Source organism: Tamandua tetradactyla, chromosome 11, assembly GCF_023851605.1.
Source record: "Tamandua tetradactyla isolate mTamTet1 chromosome 11, mTamTet1.pri, whole genome shotgun sequence".
In the NCBI taxonomy this organism is placed as follows: domain Eukaryota; kingdom Metazoa; phylum Chordata; class Mammalia; order Pilosa; family Myrmecophagidae; genus Tamandua; species Tamandua tetradactyla.
Window position 1 is genome coordinate 81234165 of NC_135337.1, and position 25609 is coordinate 81259773.

General features: G+C 57.3%; 1 protein-coding gene across 5 annotated transcripts; it reads left to right on the forward strand.

The window, feature by feature from the left end:
- Positions 1-945: 945 nt before the first annotated feature.
- On the forward strand, positions 946-25021 carry ATP8B3 (ATPase phospholipid transporting 8B3). Of its 5 annotated transcripts, none has more exons than XM_077121286.1 (29): positions 946-1040; positions 2154-2209; positions 2819-2910; positions 3791-3904; positions 4808-4906; positions 5952-6013; positions 6500-6572; positions 6731-6801; positions 7200-7282; positions 8175-8333; positions 9256-9344; positions 10089-10279; positions 10400-10608; positions 11778-11843; positions 12396-12430; positions 12523-12679; positions 13003-13191; positions 13293-13405; positions 14433-14597; positions 14721-14832; positions 15785-15860; positions 16049-16166; positions 16654-17038; positions 17315-17538; positions 21708-21791; positions 22358-22597; positions 22827-22965; positions 23267-23397; positions 24113-25021. In XM_077121286.1, the coding sequence occupies exons 2-29, from the start codon at positions 2164-2166 to the stop codon at positions 24920-24922; spliced, it is 4332 nt and encodes a 1443-aa protein (XP_076977401.1). In that variant the 5' UTR covers positions 946-1040; positions 2154-2163; the 3' UTR covers positions 24923-25021. The 5 variants fall into 5 exon arrangements, with proteins under 5 accessions (XP_076977401.1, XP_076977406.1, XP_076977402.1 ...); XM_077121287.1 differs by having other exon boundaries at positions 1035-1116; XM_077121289.1 differs by lacking the exon at positions 946-1040 and adding an exon at positions 1082-1128.
- Positions 25022-25609: the final 588 nt, after the last annotated feature.

Sequence of the window (25609 nt, forward strand, 5' to 3'; positions counted from 1 at the left end):
GGGGTCCTGTCAAGGATGCTCAGGAGGCCCCCACACGCAGCCCTACCCCAATGGAGGGGAGGGGGTGAGCTCACTGTGAGTCTGCCTCGCTGGCTGGTGGGTGCCTCTAACAGCTGGGGGGAGCCAGGCTGGACAGGCCCCTCGCATGGAATTGAGTTGGTTCATGGGGAGTGGGAGGCTCAGGGGCGTGTGGGTCCTCACTCTATTTTTATTTAAAATGACAAAAGCCAAGCCAAAAAGAATCCAGGGAATAGATGCTGGAGCATCTTCAGCCCTGGGAACCTGGGGGCTGGAGCTGAAAGGACAGAGGACTTGGACTACCTGGGACAGGGGACAGGGGACACAGGGAGGGAGCGGTTGGGAGACAGGCAGACCCAGGTACCTGGAATGCTGGTGCGTGCCCAGACCTCATACCTAGTCTCAGAGTGGCAGAGGTCCTATCTCCCCTGTCCCGCTGCCCTGCCCACCTAGGTGGTCCCCCACCTAGGGCTCCCACCCCTGACTCTTACATAGCATCCCAGGACACGCACCCTCCCTGCCCGGCTCAAGCCACACACTCTCCGGCCTGGTGCGCCGCACGATGAGGCCCCGCCCCTGGTCCCGCCTACCGGGCACTAGCCACGCCCCCACGGCCCATCTCTAGCCTCTACGAGGCCCCACCCTCTGCCAATCCCGCCGCCGAATCCCGCCCCCTGGCCCGCGCTGCCTGGAGGCTCCGGCTTGTGTGCCCTCGTTCGAGGCCCCGCCCATCCCCCCGTCCCACTCCTCCCTGACGCCCCGCCCCCTGCTCTCCTTGCTCCGGGCCCCGCCCTTTGTCGGTCCCTGCCCCGAGGCTCCGCCCTCTGTCCCCCAACGCGAAGCCCCGCCCGCTACCTCCCCAGCCCCGAGGCCCCGCCCACTACCCACGCGAGGCCCCGCCCTCTGCCTCTACCCCAAGGCCGCGCCCCACCCCGCGCCACGCTGCCCGTTTCAGGCGGCTTGCGCGGGGTAACAGTCGCCCGCCACCGCCGCCCTGGACCGCCCCGGCCCGGCCCGCGCAGGTGAGCGGCGGCTCCCACTGCCCTGCGTCCCGGGCGTCCGCATCCCAAGCCTGCGCGGCGGGCGCGGCGGGGAAAGGTGGGGGTTGCGGTGAGCGGGGCACACCTGGGGGGCTTCGGCCCCCACCTGCAGCCCCGGCCCGGTCCCCTCAGTGGGCTCGTCCCGACTCCGCGTCCCATCGTGCCCCTCCTCCCGAACCTCCCTCCCGGTATAGCACCAAAGCTGGATCCCAGCCAGGACCACTCCCCCCACCCCCGGCCCCCAGGCCTTGGGGACCCAGATGACTCAGATACCAGCAGGCCCTGCCCCGAGAGGTTTTGGGGTTCAGCAGGCAATCCCGGCAGGGCAGGAGGCAGAAGGCAGACGGGACATTGCATGGAGCTGCAACGGGGGATGCCCCAGGCGGAGGGGGCGCCCAGAGGAGGCACGTGACCCGACCTGGAGGGTGGGGGCCGCCTGAGCTGAGACTGAGACAGGAAGGGTGAGGGACGCTGAGCTGGAGGCTGCGGGGTGGGCGGGGCCACGGCCCCCTTGGCGAGGGGCAGCTCGAGGATGTGCAGCGATCAGCGATGCTGGATGCCTGTGGTGTGTAGTCTGGGGTCACTCTGGGAGCAGCCCTGGAGGGGCCAGACCAGGGCGAATTCCACCCACCGGTGGCCGGGTGCCACCCTCTGCCTCCTCCATCAGGGTTTGCAGGCACCCCCCCCCACGCCCCCCAGGGAAGCTGTGCCTGGCTGACGGGATCCTGCCCCAAGCACCCCAAGATCACATGCAGGCTTCATGTACAGGATTCACCATTTAATATATAACCCTGGGCCCACATTTAATCGGTCAACAAACATTTACCAAGTGTCTAAAACTGATGCTGAGCCCTCAACTGGGCACTGGGTGCCATCAGGGAGCCGGTGTGGCAGCAGGGGTACCAGGCAGGAGGTGGGAATGGTTGCCCTAGCCAGAGGTGATGGGAGGCAAGGGCAGGGCCGAGGGGTGGACCGTGGTGGGGGCAGGTTGTATTGAGGGACTGTGGTGGGGGGATTGGTGGAAGCGGGGTTGTTGGAGTCTTGGACAAAGGCTGGGCCCCTGAGTATAACCTGTGGCCTTTGTCCCCCCACCAGCACCACCATCATGGGCACCCTCAACCGCCGGGAAGTTCTAGAAGATGACAACTCAGGTGCATGTCATGGGACCCAGGGCTGGACTAAAGGGAGGATAAGGTGGGGGTGGGTGGGTGAAGGGGCGTTGTGAAGTATAATAGCCTATAGGCCTGTGGCAGAAGTGGGGGGAATGGGAACCCCTCCCAGAACCCGCAATGACAGGTCTAGCATGGGATTCTCACCTGGCTACAAACACTGAATGTTTGCCTCAGGATTTGGAAGTTGCAAGCCCAGAAAGCTCTGAACTGCCCAGGCTGGGTGGGTGTTCTCAGACACCTTGGAGCCTGTCAGTAGCCCCTGTTCTACCCCATCCGTAGAACGGGCGTTAGTAGGTCTCTGTTCCCCAGGTCCGTGGGATAGGCCCACAGCTCAGGGTGGGAACGGGCAGGGGGCCAGATTTCAGATTCACTTGTGCTTCCCGAGCATCTTCTTGGTTGCAGGGGCCAAGTCGGGCCCTCAGTCTTGTCCTCGGCCCCTCCTGTTTGTTTACCAACTCCAACATCCCTGGCGCAAGCTGGAAATCCTCAGTGCCTGGGTCCCCTGGGGGGCCATTAGTCTTCCCCCAGGGGAATCATTAGATAGTGTTTGTCTTGGGTCCCATGTGACATCCATCCGCCCTGCTTCAGCATTCACCTGGGTGGTGAAGGCCAACAACAGATACTACCACTGGCAGTTCAAGGAAAAAGTCTTCCTGTGTTTCCAGAGGAACAGATACAAGGTGAGTGCCGTCCCTGCCTGTCCCGGGCTCAACTCCAGGCACACAGCTTCTTGACCCTCTGTATCTTCCTTGACCAAGTGGGTACTCCCCCTGCCTCCCCCCCCCCAGTGGGGCTGCCAGCATCAATCAACTTTGGTTGCCCCCCTCCATGGCCCCTGTCGTGGTTTTACTTTTTGTGCTTCCAAGTTCTGTCTGCATTTGTAGTTGCTCGATGTGTATTTCAACCACAAGCACTGAGGGCCCCGTCCTCACCGAGTCTTAGGTTTATGTGTGGATCATAGGCTTCTGCTTTGCCCCTCCACAGTTTGCATTAAAATAAAAAGTAATCCACGCCCCTTACAATGCAATCTGTCCATCGGAGCCCTACCCAGAACCCTCTTGTATGTGTCTCACTTAGGAGAAATACCGAAGTCAGGGTTCCACGATTCTTTACGTTAAGTGGGTATTCAATTAATACTGGCTTGAGGCCATGCATTCAGTAGGCAATCAATTAATGCTGGCACAAGACCTTGCATTTGATAGGTGCTCAGTTAATGCTAGCTTGAGACCTACATTCAGTAGGCACCCCCTAAATGCTGGATCAAGATTTGTATTCAGTAGGTTAATGCTCTCTTGAGCCCACATATTCAGTTGGCATTCAATGCTGGCTTGAGGTCTTGCATTCAGTAGGTGCTCAATTAATGCTAGCTCAAAGGCTTGAGTTCAGTAGGTGTTCAGTTTTAATGTTGGCTTGTGACCTTGCATTCAGTAGATGTTCAATAAACGTTGGGATTATAGCCCTGGGGGTGTGTAGGGTGAAACCAAAGTGGGATAGATGGGCAGTGGGGGGCTCCCCTGGGCCTACGCGGTAACCTTCTGGGCCGGATGTCTCTTGTTCTAGACTAATGCCATTCGCACAGCCAAGTACAGCATTTTCACCTTCCTGCCCCTGAACCTGTATGAGCAGTTCCACCGCATGTCCAACCTCTACTTCCTCCTTGTCATCATTCTCCAGGTGGGGCAGGGTGGGGGCGGCCCTGGGGTCCATGTGAAGGACAGCTCAGGGTTCACAGCCTGTACCCACACCATTCCATCTGCCCGTCCTTTCCCCAGTTGAATCCCTATCCTGGAGAATGGATATGCCACCGCCTCCAGAAAGCCCTCCTGGACCACTCTCTTGGCATTACTTTGTAGAGCCGGGGTGCCTCCACTGTATATTCATCTGGGAGGTTCATGAGTAAATATCAGGCTCCCCCCCAGACTGCAGGTGCCCTGAGGGTGGGGCCTTCATGGCTGGTTCTCCACTGCCCCACCCAGGGCCTGGCAAGCAGGAAACACTCAACCCATGCTGAATTATAAAAGCTGACCAATGAGCCTTCCAGGGCCATTTCCCAGGTCCCTGAGTAGTCTGGGCCAGGGTGGGGCTGCTATCCTCCCTCTCAGCAGGTGGGCTCTATCTCTAAGCACCCCTCACCCCCGCCCAGCATCTTCATTTCTGCTCCGGGTAAAGTGAGACACTCTGCTTTCCCCCTATCAACTCGATAAGCACAAATCGAGCACTGGCTGTGTACACACCCTAAGCTGGGTGCTGGGGACCCAGCAGTGACCCTGACAGAGACAGCGATCCCTGCCCTTAAACCAAGTGATGGGAGTGGGTCACCCTGCCCCAGGGGGGTGGGGCGCCTTGGAGGAGATGACAGGGCACGGGAAGAGGGGTTTTCTGGGGAGAGGGGGCCCTGGACGGGCAGCGTCAGGCAGGGAGTGGGGCTGGAGGGGGCCGTTCCGAAGCCCGTGGGTGAGGAGAGGGCGGGACGAGGCCGAGGTGGTCAGTGGGTGGCTCACAGCAGCCAGGATGCCAAGCCGCGGGAGGGCAGGGGGTCCGGCCAGGCTGTCCCGCGTGACCCTCTCGTCTGTTCAGACCATCCCGGAGATCTCCACGCTGCCCTGGTTCACCCTTTTCGCCCCGCTCGTCTGCCTGCTGGTCATACGCGCCTCCCGCGACCTGGTGGACGACATTGTAAGTGGGGCCAGCGAGGAGCTGGCTGTGCCGATCCGGATGCCCCAGCAGCCCTAGGCTGCCCTAGCTGCGCATGCGCGCGTGTTTTGCTTTGACCTTTTGCGCTTTGAAGTACTTTCCAATCCGCGCGACGGTTGCAAAAATAATCCAAACCCCATACAGAGAACTCCGACGTCTCCCCCTACCCCAGATGTCCAGATCCACCAATTTTAACCTTTTGCCATATTTTCCTTGCGTCATTCTGTCTGTCTGTCTGTCTGTCTACCTGCCTACCTACTTGTCGTCTATTTCCTGAACATTCGAGTTCGGCTTTGTATACACCCTGCTCCTTGAGCAGTGACTATTTCCGTGTAATTCCCTAAGAACAAAAATACTTTCGTAACCACCTTAAATGCGGTTGACGATTTCAAGACATTGAACATTGGTCTAGAACTTTCAGTCTGTGGTCCCATATTTTCATATGTCCCAGCAACGCCCTTTTCAGCCTTTTCTTGAGGTCTCACCCAGGAGTGCAATTAATATTGCGTGTAATTGTCCTGGTTTCTTTAGTTGCTCTTTCTTTTCTTCAAATGTGGAAACATATATAAAAATATATATAAAAAATTTCCCATCATGAACACCTGCCAAGCAGGCGGTTGGGATTAATCGCATTCCCAATACGGAGACACCCCCTCCCCACCGTCCAGCAGGGGCTGCGGTGGCCGCTTTATTTTGGCAGCCACCCACCCGAGGGGGATGAGCTGGTCACCATCCGTCAGCCCAATGATTCTGATGGCCCTGGTAGGCGCAGTCAGCTCTCCTTCTCCTGCCAATGGCCATTGGTCCTGCAGCCCTCAGCCCCGGGGTTCCCTGGGCAGACACAGCGCAGGTGGGGTTTGGTAGACAAGGACGCCTGCATTCCTGGGTGTCCTCGTGGGAAGGAACTGCTGGTCTGCCGCTGGGCAGTTACCTAGGCAGGGCCCCCCCCCGCCCCCCCCACCCCCCACCCCCCGAGCCTGGGGATATGGGCGAGGCATCTTTCTGACCACACCCCCTCTTGATCCAGGGGCGGCACAGGAGTGACAAAGCCATCAACAACAGGCCCTGCCAGATCCTGCAGGGGAGAAAGTAAGGCTGGGGGCAGCGGCAGCAGGGGTGGGGTGGAGAGAGGAGTGGGTGGGGGTCTTATCCAGGCAGAGGAGACACCAGCTCGCCACCTCCGCCCCGGGTCGGAATGGCAGGAGGGGTTGCCTGGTACAGTGTCTAAAGTCCAGATGCCCTCGTCAAGTCTGACAGGGGGACCCTGGCCAGCACTTATTAGGCACCTGCTGTCTTCCAGACCCGGGGTCAGCCCCGGGATGGGAACAGAGAAGCCCAGGGCCCTTGACCCCTGCAAACTCAGAGTTGGGGTCCTGGACCTGGGACCCAGCATATAGCTGGGAGGAGGGAAATTGGGGGTGTGGGGGGGACAGCAGGGGAGCTTCCCAGGGTCAGTGGCCTGCAGGTAGGGGCCCTGTGCAGTAAGGCACCTCCAGGGGTACTGGGGAGGGAGTCCAGGGTCCCCGAGCTGGGCCTGGAGAGGCCCCTCCTGCACTTGCCATCTCCGTTCCTCAGCTTCCTGTGGAAGAAATGGAAGGACCTGTGCGTGGGCGACGTGGTGTGTCTCCACAAGGAGAGCATTGTCCCGGTGAGCTCAACCCAGACACCCCTCAACCCCCCCAGACTGGCCCAAGTGCTCCCCACGGGGCGGAAGCTGCCTCCCCTCCCCTCCCCCTGCCCCCACCAGCTGGGAAGTTGCTCCCACCTTGGGTGCCCCTTGCTGCCACGCTGCCCCTGTTCTCCCAGGCTGACCTGCTCCTGCTGGCCAGCTCGGAGCCCAGCAGCCTGTGCTACGTGGAGACAGCTGACATCGATGGGTAAGAAGCCGCGTCTCCCCTGGGGCTGGGGGTGCAAGGGGGGGAGGTGCAGGGTGCAGGCACGAGGCCCAGAGCATCCCCTCCCATCCCCGCTTGCCAGGGTCTGCCCCCTGAGCGTTTACAGGGGGCGGCCTGCAAGTCCCTAAAAATGAAACAGGAAGGAATCTGCCTTCTTGGCACCACATTTCTGGAGGCCCCACTGTGCACCAGGCCATGCTGCCCCGAGGGCAAGAAGGCCTGGGCTTGGGCCACAGCTCTCTGGAGAGGCCTCCGTGCCACCTTGACAGCTGGCACGCAGTAGGGGCTTGGCGAAAATGTTCAAGGGATCCCAGAGGTAGGGGTTGGGGCTGCTGGTCCTGTTGCTGTCGGCCACCACTGCCTGCTCTTCTCATTGCCAGGGAGACCAACTTAAAGTTCAGACAGGCCCCGACCATCACCCACCACGAACTGACCACTATAAAGAGGATGGCGAGCTTCCAGGGTGGGAGTTTTGGGTGACGGTAATGGGGGAGGAGGCTGGAGGGGAAGGTGCTGGGTGGTATCCAGGTGGGCATGCAGTCAGTGCTCAATAATTGCTTGTTCTCATGCTCATTTACCGACCCTTGGGGTCAGGATAGTTTTTAGCAGGACTGCTTATCCCAGGCCTATTTTGTGTCCCCCATATCCATTTACAAGTTGGGGCATTTTTTGTAATGATGTCCCAAAACATGCTGTAGCCTGGTTAGGTTTTTTTTTTCAATTATTTTTAAAAACAGTATGATATTAAAACAAACACTAGGTGCCCATCCCCACTCCCCCCACCTCCCGCTTCTGGAAGATGACATCTTGGCTTAGCATTTGTCTCCTACTGTTTCCTGGTATTGATTCTCCTGTGTGTGTGGACTTCCCTTCTTTTCTTTCATCTCACACATTTATTGAATGCCTACTGTGTGCCAATTGCTGGGCTGTGTCCTGGGGTCTGAGCATGTGCGAGTCAAGCCTGGCACCTGCTCTCACAAGATTCACAGATATTAATGGCATCATTACACGAATCAGGGTCTAGATACATCCAGGATCAGAATTCAAGGGAGGGAGCTATAGGGTGGAGGGTGGAGAGACTGCTCAGGTTACAGGATCAGGGAGGGCTTCCCTGAGGAGGTGTGAGTTGCAGAAAGCCTTCCTGGAAGAGGGAACAGCACATGCAAAGGCCCTGAGGCCCAAGAGGCTAGTTTTGGACACTCTCAGAGGAGGCTGTGTGTGGGGGTTGGAGGAGCCAGTGGGTCAAGTTCCTCTCCAGAGTTGCCCCACCCAATTGGAGGAAGGTGACAGGGAGCCTAAGGTAAAGGGCTGAGCCCAGCCATGCTCTTAGGCTGCTGACTGCCTGACCCCCATAGGCAAGATCGTGTGCGAGGAGCCCAACAGTCGGATGCACGATTTTGTGGGGTGTCTGGAATGGAAGGGCAAGAAGTACCCCCTGGACAGTGGCAACATCCTCCTACGTGGTTGCAAGATCCGGAACACGGACACCTGCTATGGATTGGTCATCTATGCTGGTATGGCCTCCGTGGGGGCTGAGGAGCCTGGGCTGTCATGTTAAAAGGGGTGGGTAAGACCCTAAAGCAGTTGGTGAGATTCTGCAAAGCAAGGTCTGGCTGCCATGGATCTGTTGGGTGAAATAGGGCTCCTGGCCTGGCTTTCCTTTGCCCTGGGTTTTGAAATGATAAGAAGGGGCATCTGCAGCCAGCACCCTTGTTTTGGTTAGGGAAAATGGGTTGCTTTTGTGGAGAGCAAAGCTGGATGGACAGATGGGATGATGGATAGATGGGCAGGTGAATGGACAGAAGGATGGACTGAGGGATGGATAGCTAGATGGATGGTTGGAAGGATAGATGGATGGAAGGATGATGGATGAATGGTTGGAAGGATGGCTGGGTGGATAGGTGAATGGAAAGATAGAAGGATGGATGGATGAATGGATGGATGGAAGGAAGGAAGGATAGATGGATGGATGGAAGGATGGCTGGATGGATAGGTGGATGGAAGAAGGAAAGAAGGATGGAAGGAAGGAAGGATGAATGAGCAGAAGCTTCACTAGATGAACGAGTGAATGGATGGACAAATGGACAGAAGAATGGATGAGCAGTCAGACAGACAGATAGGTGAACAAATGAATGGACAATGGACAGGTTGGTGGACAGATGGCTGGCTCTCCACAAGCGTAAAATATTCCTGCCCACCCCTTTGTGCCTCCTAAGTGAACATGTGGGGTACCCCTCTCCCCTGGGGGTCCCCAGGACACTAGACAATGCCCGTAAAGAAAAAAAAAAGGAAGGAAAATGTGAAAACAGACCAGGTTCTCAGAGCCCCTGGGCCTCAGGGAGAAGGCAGCTCACACTCAGACCATGCCCCTGGCATCCCCAGACTCCACTGGGGCCCTCTGCAGGCCTGGCCATGCTGCTGCTCCCTGCCCTGCAGGTTTTGACACAAAGATCATGAAGAACTGTGGCAAGATCTATATGAAGAGGACCAAGCTGGACTATTTGATGAACAAGCTGGTAGTCATGGTGAGGCTATTGGGACCCCCAGCCCCACCCCCTCCCTGGAGGTCCCCCCTCCCAGGTCCCCCAATCCCACACCTTCCTGCCCCACCCCATCCCGTGTTTTGTCCCTGTTGTAGTCTGCCAGGGGGCAGAAGGCGATAGACCAGAAACAGAACAGCTTTTAAAAAGAGGAATTTATTAACTTGCGAGTTTACAGGTCTAAGGCTGTGAAAATGTTCCAGTTAAAGCAAGTCTATAAAAATGTCCAAATGAAGGCACCAACATGCGGTGACCTTCACTCAAGAAAGGCCGATGAAGTTCAGGGTTTCTCTCTCAACTGGAAGGGCACATGGCGACGTCTGCTAGCTTTCTCTCCAGGCTTCTTGTTTCATGAAGCTCCCCCAGGGGCGTTTTCCTTCTTCATCTCCGAAGGTCTCTGGCTGTGCGGGCTCTTATGGTTCTCATGGCTCCATTGCGGCTCTCTTGCTGTCTCCCAAAGGCTTCCTCTTTTAAAGGATTGCAGTAAGCTAATCAAGACCCACCTGGAATGGGTGGAGTCACATCTCCCTCTAATTAATACCCACAGTTGGGTGAGTCGCATCTCCTTGGAGATAATCTCAAGATTCCAACCTCCATGATTGAATGGAAATTAAAAGAAAGGGTTGCCCCCACAAGATTGAATCAGGATTAAAACACGGTTTTTCTAGGGCACACAATCCTTTACGTAAGTCCCTTTACACGGCACACGGCCTCTCGCCTGCCTCCCAGATCTTCCTGTCCCTGGTGGTGGCCTCCTTGGCGCTTTCCCTGGGCTTCTGGTCCATGGTGAAGGACTTCAAGGAGAACCACTTCTACATGTCGGCTGGGTTCTCGCGCACCGTCGCCACCGAGACCTTCTTCAACTTCTGGGGCTTTCTGATCCTGCTCAGTGTCATGGTGCCCATGGCCATGTTCGTGCTGTGAGTCCCGGCGCCGCCCCTCCCCCCGCCCCCAGGGCCCCAGCTGGGGGTGGGGATGGGGGTGGGGAGGGGGCAGCCGGCTGCGGCCGCCGGGCTGGCGTGACAAGCGCGCCCCCTCAGGGCGGAGTTCATCTACCTGGGCAACAGCGTCTTCATCAACTGGGACCTGAACATGTACTGCGAGCCGCAGGACGTGCCCGCCAAGGCGCGGAGCACCAGCCTTAACGATGAGCTGGGCCAGGTGGAGTACATCTTCTCCGACAAGACCGGCACGCTCACCCAGAACATCATGACCTTCAAGAAGTGTTGCATCGGCGGCTTGGTCTATGGTGAGGCCCTCCCAGAGCCCCGCTCCCAGGGAGCCCCGCCCCCAGGGAGATTCACCCAGAGAGACACACCCTCAGGGAGATACGCCCCCAGGGAGATACAGCCAGAGACTCACCCTGGAAACCCCACCCCCAGGGAGCCCTACCCCGGGAGCCCTACCCTGGGAGCCCCACCCAGGGAGCCCCACCCAGGGAGCCATCCCCAGGGAGCCCCACCCCAGAGACACACCCCCAGGGAGACACACCCACAGAAACTCACCCAGGGAGCCCCACCCCCAGGGAACCCTACCCTGGAGCCCTACCCAAGGAGCCCCACCCTGGGAGATTCACCCAGAGAGCCCCACCCCCAGAGAGCCCCACTCCGGAGACACAGCCCCAGGGAGACACACCCAGAGAGACTCACCCAGGGAGCCCTACTCCCAGGGAGCCCTGCCCTGGAGCCCCACTCAGGGGCCCCACCCCCAGGGAGATACCCCCAGGGAGCCCCACCCCAGAGACATACCCAGGGAGACCCACCCAGGGAGACCCACCCCCAGGGAGCCCCAACCAGAGAGCCCCACCCCCAGGGAGCTCCACCTCTTGGAGCCCCACCCCTAAAGGAGGGCCCCCAGAAGCCCCACCCCCAGGAGGCATCACCCACAGGAGCCCTGCCCCCACGGCGTGTCCATCCAGCCAGATCCCCCAGAGAACCCAGGTTCCAGGTGTGGGGAAAGGGGCCCCCGTGGGCTTTGGGAGTTGCAGGTGGGTGGCTCTGAGCCAGCAGAGCCCTGGGCTGGACTCTCCAGGGATTGCCTGCCCCAGAGAAGGCTCCCCGGAGCTGCATAGGCCCCCACGGGGCTGCCGCTGCTGTCTCCAGGCAAACCTGCATCCCTACCCCATCCCACCCCAACACGGGGCCAATAGACCCTCCTGCTCAGCCTCACATCTAACGCCCCCGCCAGAATTTGAACCCCCACATCCACTGCCAAATTACATCTTCTTGTTCCGGGGTTGGTGAACTTTTCCTGCAGAGGCCGCTTGTGGGGTGCAATGTGAGTGGGTGTGGCTGCGAGCCCAGACTATTTTATTGGTGGATGCCGAAATGTGATCTTCATGGAATGCTCACATTCTGGAGCTTTTCATTATAAATGAAATGAAGATTCCCCAACCAGTAATAAATGTTCACATCGCAGCGTTTTTAGCTCTTGAGCTGTACAAAAACTGGCCATGGACCCTGGGGCCTGGGCCGGCTAGGTCAGGTAGGTAGCTGACCTAGCTCAGCTTAGGTCAGAATCTTCCAGAAACCCATGGGGCCATGAGTGGGTGCAGAGGGCAGAGCCATGGGTATGGGAAGCAACTGCAGGTCCCATCTTAAAATAGGAGCCCACGTCTCCTGGGAAATGCCACCTCCTCCTTAACTGGTAGGCAACAGGGAGTGGTGGGGTCTGAGGCAATCTGGACAGCTTGGGCTCAGATCGAAAGGAGCAGCTGCCAGTGGGTATCAGCCCCAAACATTGCCAGGAGATTTTTATGTGAAACCCCCAATTATTAAATGTAGGTAACCAAGACCCAGTTTTAAAAGCACTAAAGGAGGGTCACAAGAAACGTGACCAGGAGGCCGAATCCACTCCGAACTGCCCTTTGGCAACACTTAGCAGATGGGGGTCGCATCTTTCTCCCTTTAGTCCAGCAGGAAGCCCCAGGCCCTGGCTTGTCCAGAGGACCTCCAGGGAAGCCTGGGATTTGGGAGGACGTGGGAGACCCCTAGGGGACCCTGGAGCACAGGGGCCTGAAGCTGGGTCTGTCCTCAGGTCCAGACAGCGAGGACATGGAGGTGATTCACAAGGTGAGCCCTGTGGCCTAGAGAGGTTGGGGGCTGCAGGGACGGGTAGGCAACCCCCCAGAGCCTGCCCGTGCCCCTTCCCGCCCACCATGCAGGTGAACCCTTACCTCTGGAACGAGTTCGCTGACGGGAAGTTGCTGTTCCACAATGCGGCGCTCCTGCGGGCCGTGCGGGAAAACCAGAACGCCATGGTGCGGGAGTTCTGGCGCCTGCTGGCTCTCTGCCACACGGTGATGGTGCAGGAGGAGGACAGTGAGTGAGGCGGCACCCCCTGTTCTCCGCCTGAGAGGTTGCCCAGGCCCGTGACCCAAGCCCCACTCTTTGGAGCCAAGACCGCTCACGATTGGGATGTGGAGGGAGGGGTGGACTCTCAACAGACCTAAACAATGTCCAACTGGGGAGCCTGAGCCTAAGGGCTCTGTTATTCAAAGCAAGAGGTGGGCCACTGAGACCCTGGGCTCCAAGTTTTGTTTTGGGGCCCGTTTCCGCCTCTATCCTGTGGGCCTGGATGGTGGGGCCCAAGAGGTGGCTCCAGGAGGGCCTGGCAGACAGCTAGTGCGCCCCTTGCCTCCCAGACCAGCTGCTGTACAAGGCGGCGTCCCCAGACGAGGAGGCATTAGTCACGGCCGCCCGCAACTTCGGCTACGTGTTCCTGTCGCGCACGCAGGACACCATCACGGTGGTAGAGCTGGGGGAGGAGCGGGTCTACCAGGTCCTGGCCATGATGGATTTCAACAGCGTGCGCAAGCGGATGTCCGTGCTGGGTGAGTCGCCGCCTGGCACCCGCTCCCCCCGCTCCCGTCCGCCACTGGGGCTGGGAGAGGAGCATGTGTGAGCAGCCAGGCCTCTGCCCCCCACCCCACAGTCCGCACCCCCGAGGGCTCCATCTGCCTCTACACCAAGGGCGCGGACACCGTCATATTTGAGCGCCTGCACCAGAGAGGTGCTGCCGAGTTCACCACAGAGGAGGCCTTGGCCGTGAGTCCCTCGGGGGAGAGGGGTGGGTCGGGTGCAGGGAAACGGCTTCAGGCTGCAGCACGGGGTGGCCGTGCATGGTTGAGCAGGTTGCACACTGAACAAGGGTGCCCCCTACCCCTGTTTCATGCACATGGGCTGGGAAGGGCAACTTTGTCTAATTTAGACATGGGTACCTCTACCGCCTGCCTGGATTCCGGGACAGCTGAGCCCTCCCTGCCTCTCATCTTTCCTGTCTTGCCCACCCACTCCTAGGCCCAGCATTTAGGCAGGCTCTGCCTCCTGCTGGTCTCTCCAGCTTGGGTTCTCCTTGTTTCACTGCTGTCCCCATGCCCTTGCCCAGGTCCCCAATTTCCAGCTTGCAATTTCAAGATCTTGTGGTCCTCAGTGCTTACTCACCTGCAATGTCCCCATCTCCAGGGAGCCTCCCTTACTCTTCCCCTCCCGTGGGGCTGTCACTTCCCCAGCCCCCAGCCCCTCTATTCTGGCCTGGCCTTGACATGGTGGGGGGTCCCTAGGGGTTTTGCTGTGTCTCCAGCTTGCTCAGTCTGGGGGCGTGCAGAGAGGGTATGTGGAAGGGTGGCCCTGCTCTCCCAGGGGATGGGTGGCAGCCAGGTGTCTAGTGTCTGACCCAGAGCTGGGGGATCAAGGTCAAAATCATGGTCCGAGGTCAGAGCCAGGGAGCTCAGCAAGACTGGCACGGATGAGTCACCCCGAGGGACGGATAGGTAAACTGAGGAAGCACAAAGGCCCGTCTGAAGCCGCCTATGGGGTCCCTGCCCACCTCCAGTCAAGAGTGACAGCTGTGGCCACCCACTCTTGGGCTGCAAAGCTGGGGGAAAGGTGGCGATGGAGGCAGGAAGCAGTGACACCCGGCCATAGCCGGGGTCAGGGGTGGGGGTGGCAGGGGGGTGGGAAGCCCAAGGGAGGGTGGGGCTTTTCTGCAGGCTGGGGCTGAGTCTGAAAGGAGAAGCCCCCCGGGGAGGTGGCTTGGGGGAGTGGCTGGTGACGCCCGGTGGTCGGGCCTCAGGCCTTTGCTGAGCAGACCCTGCGGACGCTGTGCCTGGCCTACAAGGAGGTGGACAGAGCCACGTATGAGGAGTGGAGCCAGCGGCACCTGCAGGCCAGCGTCCTGCTGCAGCACCGGGCGCAGGCCCTGCACCAGGTGTATGAAGAGATGGAGCAAAACCTGCAGGTGCGGGGACACGCCAGGGGCAGGGGTGGGGCGGGCGGGGCGGCGCCTGCCAGGGGGCTGAGTCCCGGCTCAGTCTCTCTCCTGCCTGCCCCCCCCCCCGCCACTGCACATCCCTCCCTGCAGCTGCTGGGAGCCACAGCCATTGAGGACAGACTCCAAGACGGTGTCCCCGACACCATCAGATGTCTCAAGAAAGGAAACATCAAAGTGTGGGTGCTAACGGGAGACAAGCAAGGTGGGCTCCGGTGGGAGTAGGGGGGCTCTGGGCTCCGGGAGAAGGAAGAGGTGTAGGAAAGGGCTCGGAGGATCTGCCAAGACTCCCACCACCGGCCCGCCCCATTTTTTATTTCGGGTGAGGGGTTGCGTGGGTTAAGCATTTCTCTCCATGGCATCCCTGGGGATGAAGGAAACCGGAGAAATGAATGAGAATCACGCCCGCGGCTTTGTGCACGGCCCCCCTTGGGCAAGGGGCTGTGCTGGGCTTCTGGTGAAAATGTCATCTTTCCCCTGTGGGATTGCGGCGGGGGTGGGGAGCAGAGTGGGGCTAGGGAAGCTTGAACCACTTGCTGGGGGCACCCAGCAAGTTAGGAGTAACGTGAGGCTTGGAACCCCCCACCCTGTGATCCCCGAGCCTTATCTCACCCATCATGAGATGCAGCCCCTGTGGATCCTTGGGGAAACACCCCCCGCTGTCGGGGAGCATCCTGGGGCAGGTGCAGGGTACCAGCAGGGCTGCATTCCAACTTTCTCCTAACGGAAAATAAATAAATTTTAAAAAAAGGTATTTTGCAGCCGTGTTGGTATAAAGACGAATTGAATCCAGGCTGCATTATTCTCACTTTTTTTCCCCTCTTGATTTTAAAAGCAATTAAGGCTTTTTTTTTTCTTTTTTTTGTGGGTCCCTAAAGGTATCATGGACCCTTGGCCTACCTCTCTGGGAGTCCCTGAGACCCAGCCCCAGCCCCAGCCCCAGCCCCAGAAAAAGTCCCAGGGCTGGCTCTCATTGACCAGCCTGTGTGACACGCTGTTCTCTCCACCAATTGCAGAAGCCAGGGGGTGGGTGTGCTGCGTGACTGGCAGGGTCCCGGTTCCCAGGAGGGTTAGGGGCAAGGAGGGTGTGGCCTGAGTTGGGGGCATGGGTGCGGTCTGGGGTGGGCAGCAGCTGGCTGAGCAGGGCTGGCTTGCAGAGACGGCCGTGAATATTGGCTTCGCCTGTCACCTGCTGTCGGAGGACATGCTCATTCTGGATGAGAAGGAGATTATGTGAGAGGGGGTAGGGGAGCCGGAGGGAGGTGGGGGCAGGGGAGGGCTCCAGGGCACCCCTGGCCTAGCCACAGTCCCCAGGCTCTTGGCGTCTGCGTGGCCCGAGTCTCAGAGGTTCCTCGACAGAGGGGGAAACCGAGGCCCGGAGCAGGCAGTAGACAGAGGCCGGTGACACCTCCCCTCCCCAGCCGGATCCTGGAGGCCTACGGGGAGAGCAACAACAACCTGGCCGGCCGGAGGGACCCACAGCAGTCCCGGTTCTTGTCGCACGTCAAGATGGCCATGGTCATCAATGGGGACTTCCTGGTCAGTGTGGATGCCGGAGAGAGAATGGGAGGGACTTCGGGGAGGAGAGGGGGACAGAGAGTGCCCTGGGGGCTGCTGCTGGAGAGGATGAGGGAGGTGGAGGTGGGGGTGGGGGGAGTGACAAGAGGTTGGACTCAGCTGGTGGGAGCAAGGGGACAGGTTAGGAGGCCGGGAGGTCCTGGAGGAAGCGGCGAGGGCCTAGAAGCTGGGAGGTGGGGAGCCCTGGGAGGAGGCCTGGAGGTGGGGAGCCTGGGAGGAGGGGGCCGGGAAGTGGGGAGCCTGGGAGGAGGGGGCCGGGAGGTGGGGAGCCTGGGAGGAGGGGGCCGGGAGGTGGGGAGCCTGGGAGGAGGCCTGGAGGTGGGGAGCCTGGGAGGAGGTGGCCCGGAGTTGAGGAGCCCTGGGAGGGCCTGGGCTGGGCCCCTTGTGGCGCCGGCTGCTGACCCTGCCCTGCCCCTCTCCCCACCCCACCCTGCCGCCCTGCGGACAGGACCAGCTGCTGCTGTCCCTGAGTAGGGAGCCGCGTGCCCTGGTCCACCACGTGCGCATGGAGGACGACGTCTGGCGGGAGCCGGGCCAGCAGCAGGAGGAGGCGCCCCCGAGGTCGGGGCAGCTGTCCCGGGCGTGGCAGTCCTTTGGGGGCCAGCTGAGGGACACGAGGCTGGCTTGGAGGGCCTGCCGCAGGACCCCCAGGGAGAGCCCGGAAGCGCAGCGAGAGCGGGCCTTCGTGGACCTGGCCTCGCAGTGCCAGGCCGTCATCTGCTGCCGGGTGACGCCCAAGCAGAAGGCGCTGATCGTGGCGCTGGTCAAGAAATACCAGGGGGCAGTGACCCTGGCCATCGGGGACGGCGCCAACGACGTCAACATGATTAAAAGTGAGCGGGCGGGCGGGCGGGGGGCGGGGCGAGGCCAGGGGAGGGGCCATCCGGGGGCGGGGCCTGCACGGGTGGAGCTTTCCGGGGGCGGGGCGACGCCAGGGCAGGGTCCGTGCGGAAGGATGGGGCGGGGCCTGAGTGGGGAGGGGCGGGGCCTGTCCAGGCGGGCGGGGCGGACCTTCCGGTGGGCGGGGCCGGGGCGGGGTCCGTCCGGGGCGGGGCGGGGCGAGCCTGTCCGGGGGTGGGTGGGGCTCACGGGCTGCGCTTGCCCCGCAGCGGCCCACATCGGCGTGGGGCTGACGGGCCAGGAGGGGATGCAGGCGGTGCAGAACAGCGACTACGTGCTGGGCCAGTTCTGCTTCCTGCAGCGGCTGCTGCTCGTGCACGGGCGCTGGTCCTACCTGCGCGTCTGCAAGTTCCTGCGCTACTTCATCTACAAGACGCTGGCCAGCATGATGGTCCAGCTCTGGTTCGCTTTCTACAGCGGCTTCACCGCCCAGGTGCGCCTCGGCCTCGGCCGCAGCGTCGGGACTGGGGGATGGCACCGCAGGGCGGCCGCGTCCTTCCCGGAGGGGCACCCTAACCCGCTGCCGGGCTCCTCGTGGCTCGGGGCCCAGAGGGGGTACAGGGCTTGCCTGAAGGTCACACAGCAACCGCCTTTGCGGAGAATGGACGTGTAGACGTATAGAAGCCAGATAAAGCGAGAGGGCGGCCCCTGCCCTGCTGCATAAACCGGTGCTGTCAGGTATTTCTGGCCTGGCGATCAGAGCCTGGGAGCTGGCTTGAGCAGATGCTCCAAAAGTGCCCGCCTCCCAGGGGAGCAGTTGAGGGAAGCTAGATCAAGTCCCAGAATTTAGGACAGTGGGGACTGGCGCGCCCTGTCTTCAAGACTCCACGGGATCCTGATGAAGTTTAGGGGTGCTCTCCTGGGAGAGCCCTGGGGTGGCTGACTGCCCCGGCGTGGAAGGAAATTGCCTGAAAAGAGATGGCATTGAGAAGGAGTGAGTTCCCCGTCCCATCCATGGGCCTTTGAGAAGGAACTTACAGAGGCTCCTTGAGAAATACCTTTTGTTTCCTCCTTTACCTTTATCTACTTTTAAATTTTCCATTGGAAAGTAATCTCAGGCTTGGCAAAGTTGTGGCCGTATTCTGGCGTCCACTGCCACTCCAGCCCTGCCCAGCTTTCCTAAAGATTGCTGTCATCTTGCTTAACTGCAGGGTGATAATCAAAAGCAGGAAGTTTGCTTTGGTGCAGTACTTACCCGTTGACCACACCTTACTCCACTCCTGCCAGGTGTCCCACTAATGTCCCTTTTCTGGTCCAGAATCCAACCAGGGCACCCCATTGCATTTCACTGTAACGTCTCCTTGGGTTCCTCTGGCCTGAGGGGCAAGCTCCTCAGTCTTTGCTTTCACAACCTGGTCACCTTTGAAGGGACCGGCCAGGTGTTGGGAGCAGCCCCCCACTTGGAGCCTGTCTGGTGCCCCTCCTGACAAGCTGGAAGTAGTGCATGTAGAGAAAACCCCCAGGCAGAGGGGTGGGGGGCTGGGCCCCCTCATGGGGGCTGTCAGCTTTATCTCACCGTGGTGGGTGACCCTGAACGCTGGTCCAGGCAGAGGCTGCCAGTTTCCTCCACTGTAGAGTTACTATTTGCCCCTTTGAAATGACTTTTCCCTTTTCAGGGGAAATCATTTGAGATTTGGCAAATAACCTGTTTCTCATCATACTAATTTGAGCATCCATTGGTGACTGATGGCAAATGGTGATATTTTAAATATTCTCAGCATTTTAAGATGTGATTTATTTTTATTTTAAATTTTGATATAAATTTAGGCATACATAAAAGTTCCCAAGAGTTCCCGAGTGCCCCTCACCCTGCATCCCCTGATGCGAACATCATGTAACCAAGGACAATGATCAAAAGTGAGAACTGAGCCTTGGAAGGAGACTGCTAGGCTAGGAACTGGGAATCTTCTTTAGGAAGACCTGTCCCTTCACCTCCACTTCTTTATCCACCACTTACCTCTGTCCTTCTGGACTCATGGATATTTATTTTATTCTGTGGGCTACACCATGCTGCCCAGATTGTTGTATATTTGGCCACTGGGTTTCCTTTCAAGTCAGCCTGTTTTGGTTTGCTAGAGCTGCCAGAATGCAATATACCAGACATGGGATGGCTTTTTAAAAGGGAATTTATTAAGCTACAAGTTTACAGTTCTAAGGCTATAAAAATGTCCAAACTAAGGCATCCAGGGAAAGACACCTTGACTCAAGAAAGGCCGATGGGTCCAGAACACCTCTGTCAGCTGGGAAGGCACGTGGCTGGCATCTGTTGAGGTCTCTGGCTTCCCAAGGAACGTTTTCTCTCTGCATTTCCAAATTTCGGGTCCCAATGTTGGCTCTGACTGCTCTGAGCTCCCTCCAAAATGTTTCTCCTTTTAAAGGACTCCAGTAAACTAATCAAGAGACACCTTAAATGAAAGCGACACTGCTCCATCTAATCACGAAGTCAAACTCACAACTGCCAGGGTTACATCTTCATGGTAACAATCTATCAAAGGGTTCCACCCTAAACAATATTGAAAGAGGATCAAGAGAACGTGGTTTTTCTGGGGTACATAACATTTTCAGACCAGGACAGCCCCTATGCCTTTTTTTTATTCTTGTAACATATATACAACCTAAAATTTCCCCATATTTAATTCAGTGCTGTTAAGTACATGCGCTAATTCATGCAGCCATCACCACCATCCATTACCAAATCTTTACAGTCACCCCAAATAGAAACTGTACAACTCAGGCATTAACTCCCCATTCCCTACTCCTCAGCCTGGCCCCTGGTGACCTATGCTCCAGATCTGACCCTGTGGATTTACTCATTCAGATGATTTCATACACTGTCCTTTTGTATCTGGTTTGTTTCACTTGACATGAGGTCTTTGAGATTCATCCGTGTCATCACATGGATCAGAACTCCTTTAATTTTATTGGCTGAATAATTGTTCTAGTTTGCTAGCTGCTGGAATGTGATATACCAGAAATGGAGTGGCTTTTAAAAAGGGGAATTTAATAAGTTGCTAGTTTACAGTTCTAAGGCCAAGAAATTGTCCCAATTAAAACAAGTCTATAGAAATGTCCAATCTAAGGCATCCATCCAGGGAAAGATATCTTGGTTCAAGAAGGCCGATGAAGTTCAGGGTTTCTCTCACAAGTGAGAAGGCACATGGTGAACACAGTCAGGGTTCCTCTCTCATCTGGAAGGGCACATGGCGAACACCATGTCATCTGCTAGCTTTCTCTCCTGGCTTCCTGTTTCATGACGTTTTCTTTCTTCATCTCCAAAGGCCGCTGGCTGGTGGACTCTCTGCTTCATGGTGCTGCAGCATTCTCTGCTCTCTCTGAATCTCTCATTCTCCAAAATGTTTCCTCTTTTATAGGACTTCAATAAACCAATCAAGAGCCACCCAAATGGGTGGAGACATGTCGTCACCTAATCCAGTTTAACAGCCACTGTTGACTAAATCACATCATCCAGGGAGATGATATGATTACAGTTTCAAACATACAGTATTGAATAGGGATTATTCTACCTTTATGAAATGGAGTTTTGATTAAAACATGGCTTTTCTAGGGGGCATACTTCCTTTCAAACCAGCACAATAATATTCCATTTTTATGGAAAGAGAACACATTTTGTTTGTCCATTTATTGGTTGATGGACACGAGTTGCTGCCATCTTTTGGCAATATGTGAATAATGTGGCTATGAACGTTGGTGTGCAGATATCTGTTTGAGTCCCTGCTTTCAATGTTTTTGACTTGTACCTGCTGCTCTCCAAGCATGTCCTTACTTGTTGCACCCCAAGAAATTCCAGGGTCATCTGTATGTTCCCTGCCCCAGCTCTGGAATCAGCTACTTCCTCAGGGGACCCCAGTTTCTTTTATGAGAGAATGGGCTTTAGACACCCAAGAGCTGAGCTCTGTGTGTGCTCGTGGCTGCTGGAGTGTCACAACTCTCTCAGCAGAGATAGTTTGGAAATGCACAGAAATGAACCCACCTCCGTACACACTTCCTCAGCTGTGCCTATCCACATACATATCAAAACCCCCCATTTTTACTTTTCCCTCCAATTCTAGTCCCACACCATCAGATTCATTTTAGCCTTTCTCCTTCAGTTATTTGCACCTCCCTAATTCAACAGTGAGAAACTTGCTTCTTGTTATCGACAATATCTTTGCCCTTTGACTCCAATCCTAGCATGGACTTAATTTTTTTTTCATCTGGGTTGGCTCCTGGAAGGGTCACACCAGTTGCCCCTGTGACCAAAGGAGCATTCACTAGACATTTTTCCTCCTGTAGCTCTTTATCAAAGTCATCCAATTAAAAAACATATTCCCAGGTGCCGCCTTGAAAGAGTTAAGCCTGAAAGAGTCAGCTCCATGCTTTTCTCTCCAACTTTAACTCTAGCCTACATCAAGCCCCCACTCGGCCCAAACCTGGTCTTCGCCCCAGGCTTCATTAGAATGCAACTTTCTAACTCACTAGGAATCCTCCCCCACCAGGGGCCAAGCTAGCTCTACTTTGCAAGTAGAGACAAGTTTCTGCTGCTGGTCATTTGGCATCCAGTGGCTAACCTCACTATCTCTCCTCTTCTCTCCCCTCCTCCAGCCCCTATACGAGGGCTGGTTTCTGGCTCTCTTCAACCTGCTCTATACCACCCTCCCTGTGCTGTACATTGGCCTCTTTGAGCAGGTGAGCATGTCAAGGCCTCCTCTCCTCCCCCAGACCTCCCATCTCTATACCCCTTCTCCATCCACCCTGGGGATATGGGGGTGGGAGTGGCTCTGAGAGGACACCAGGGGTCAGTAGCCCTCCTGCCCAGCATCCTTTGGTGGGTTCTCCCTTCCCCCATACTCCCAGCCCCACTGTCTGCCCATCCGTGCAGTGGGGAGAGGAAGGGAGGGAGAGACGTTTCTCCCACGTGCATCCCACCCCCAGCCCCAAGAGGCCCCTGATCTGGAGCAGAAGCCATCCCCTGGAACATTCTCTGATGATGACCGTGTTCCACATCTGTGCTGTCCAGTACAGGGGTCACCAAGACCCCCCAACTCTGCCCACCTCACACTGTGGCTGGTGCTGCTGAGGACCAGAATCTGACATTTTATTTCATCTTAATGCATTTAAATGTAAACAGTCACACGTGGCAAGAGGCTACCAAATGGATAGGGGCGGGGAAGCGTGTCCAGATCTTTGCTAGGGGCCCGTCCCAAGGCGCTGCAACTCCCTTTTCTCTCCCCACCCTCCACCCCCACCCCCAGGATGTGAGTGCGGAGAAGAGCCTGAAAATGCCAGAGCTGTACATGGCTGGGCAAAGGGATGAGCTCTTCAACTACTGGGTCTTCTTCCAAGCCATCGTCCACGGCATGGCCACCTCCCTGGTCAACTTCTTTGTGAGCCTGTGGATCTGTTATGACACAGCCGGGCCCCACAGCTTCAGCGACCACCAGTCCTTCTCCGTCGTCGTGGCCCTGTCAGGGATGCTGTCCATCACCATGGAGGTGAGAGGCTGCCCTGCCATGTCGCACCCTGCCATGCCCCTTCCATGCCCTGTCATGCCCACTGTGCCCCTGTCACAACATCACCATGCCCCCTGCTTGGCACACAGGGGCTGGTGGAGGCCCTTCCTGCGTGTGGTGGCTTGAGCTTGGTGTCCTGGCCCCACAGCCCTACCATGGGTGTTTCCCATCCTCCAGCTACTTACCAGCCCCTCAATTCCACCCCCATCAGGTCATCCTGATCATCAAGTACTGGACGGTCTTGTCGGTGCTGGCCATTGTCCTCAGCCTCTGCTTCTACATCCTCATGACCAGTGTCACCCAAAGCTGGTGGCTCTTCCAAACCTCCCCGCACACCTTCTCGTTTCTGTGTAAGCCCCAAGGCAGCAGATGGGGCAGGCGGGCAGGTGGGCTCTGGAGGCAGATACCAGCCGCCGGAGCCCCCCGAGATGGGGCTGGACGAGCCACAGCCACTGGCGGGAAGACACCTGGCCTCCTGACGCTGTGGCTTTGTGGGTTTAACATCTGGAGAAACGGAGGCACCTTTATTGAATTTTTAGAAAGACTGTTGAGCGCGTAGCCTCCTGGGCCAGCAGAGGGGCCAGAAGGTGGGGGCGTTGGGAGGAGGGGAGTGCCAAGCAGGCTCTGTGGTGACCCTGCCACTGTCCCCAGATGCCGACCGCAATGTGCTGTCCCAGCCGTCTGCCCTGCTGGTGGTTTTGCTGAACATGTCCCTAAACACCCTGCCTGTCCTGGCCCTACGTCTTATCTACCAAGTCACCAAGAAGCCACTGCTGCCCAAGGTGAGGCAGGCCTGGGGTCCTCACCGTGTGCTCCTGTGACGCCATCAGCAGCCCCCCCCCCCAGGTCTCAGGGCCCCAGTGGGGATGCACACAGCTGGGAACCCTCCAAAAGTCAGCCTGGGCTCGGATGCCAGCACCAGGCGATGTCGCCCAAGAATCTTCTAAGTCTTGAGGGTCGAGGTGACCAGAATTGACCTTGAAACGATTAAAGGGAAAGGGGCTGCTCATTGGTTCTTGTCACTGAAACATGGGAGGACAGGTTTGCCACCAAGATGGACCCCAGAGGTGACTGGAATGTTGGGTGGTCCAGGACGTGGCACGAGCCTGCTGCTTTCCATTTCTCCCTGGTGGTTACTGGCCATCTTCCACCACGAGAATGAACACATGGCTGCCCCAAGCTTGCCTCTTCTGGCTTTGTCACCAGAGGCACCCGAGGCACACAGGCACTGACTCCAAATTAAGGAAAAGCTCTGATTGGCTGGTCCTGAGTTAAATACCAGGGAAGGGCTCTGATTGGCTGGTCCAGAGTTGAGTCCCAGGGAAGGAATCTGATTGGCTGGTCCCAAGGCAGGATTCAGGTGGTGTCAGCATGGGAAAGGAAGAGCCTGGCCAATTAATGGTGACCAAGGGCTCTGAAGGGCCCCTACGAGGTTGGACAAGTGACCCCAAAACAGAGTGCCAGAGCCTGATGGCTCTTTCTCTCTTTGTTCTGCAGGAGGAGGTCCCAAGCGAAGAAGCTATCACAGTAGTGGAACCCATGCCCCATTTTCACCGAGTATCGCGTGCCCGGCGCTCCAGCTATGCCTTCTCCCACCGCGAGGGCTATGCGGACCTCATTACTCAGGGCACAATCCTGCGGAAGACACCGGGCACCAACGATGAGCTGCTGGCTGACCACACGGTTCCATCCAAAGAAGAGTTTACCCCAAACTTCAAGTTCTCATCCCAGCATTCCCGAAAGATGCCATTTCTGGGGAAGAGAAGGCGCCCCCCCCTGGAGAAAGTATTCTTCAAGGAGGTCCACCTACCTACCCCCTCAGCAAACTCATCCCTGAGTGGGGATAGGCAAAACACTTATTTTTCAGAAAATGAATCCTCTCTCTCCAAGAAGTTGCCCACCACCACAAGCTTCCCCTTGAGATTTTCCAAGGAGCAGCTGCCAACAGAGGAGGAGAAGCCTGAACAGAAGCCACCTTCTCCAGAGCAGCCAGTGACACCCAAACAAAGCCTGACATCTTTGCCTTTGAGCCAGTCAAACTCTTTGGAGAGCGAAACAGAGTCCCTGGAGAAGCCCTCATTTTGGGAGTCCTGGACCATGCACTGGAATAGCTGGGCATACATCTGGCAAAAGGAACCCATCTCTGAGGAGAAGACAGACCCATCACCAGTGGCATCTCCACCAAAGGAAGAATCACCCACAAATGGACAGCCACCACCCGTGGGGTCGTTGTCAATACCCGTTGAGGACCAACTACTGCCTGGGCCAGAGGGGCCATCACCCCCACCTCCAGAAAGGCAGTCATAGCTGCTGGCTAAGAAAAGTCAGCAAGCAAGCAGGAGGTCTTCTGCTGAAGGTGGGGACTCTACATTCTTTCCTTTTTCTAATAAACCAGTGTCTGCCTGACCCCAGTGCTTCTTCAGTTTCACTCTTTTCCTATATTTCTTTTTGGCATGTCCTCTGAAGTGTTCTTTTCTGCTTATTATTATTATTATTATTATTAGGTCAAAACACTGGCCTCTAGTGGCTAGATGGGAAAATTGCAGGGAAAGCTTTCCCCCCCCCTTCACCCTGGGGTAGCTAGGATGTAATTGGCTGATATTTCTCAGGAGCACGTCCTGACAAGGTCTGCATCTTGGGTCTTGTTTAACTCAAAGGCACTGAGCTTTTCTCACTAATTCTTAAATGTGCCCCCTCAAAAGATTGGTCAGGTGTGGTTAGAGAGGGTCAGGGTCCAAAGAAGAGGGCAGAATAGAGAACAGAGAGGGGTGAGCTGGGGAAAGGGAGACCCTGTTCTCCCCTCTGTATCCTTCCTCCCTCCCCACCTTTGCGGTGGGTGAGTAGTCCCTTTCCTCCCACTCTGTGCCCGCCCCCAGTTGGCCAACACACACGCTCAGGTGAGTGACTAGAAAATAATTTATTGAAGAAAAACAAAACAACAAACCCAACACAGCAATGCTTAACAATGATGATGATTTTTTTTTTTCATTTTTA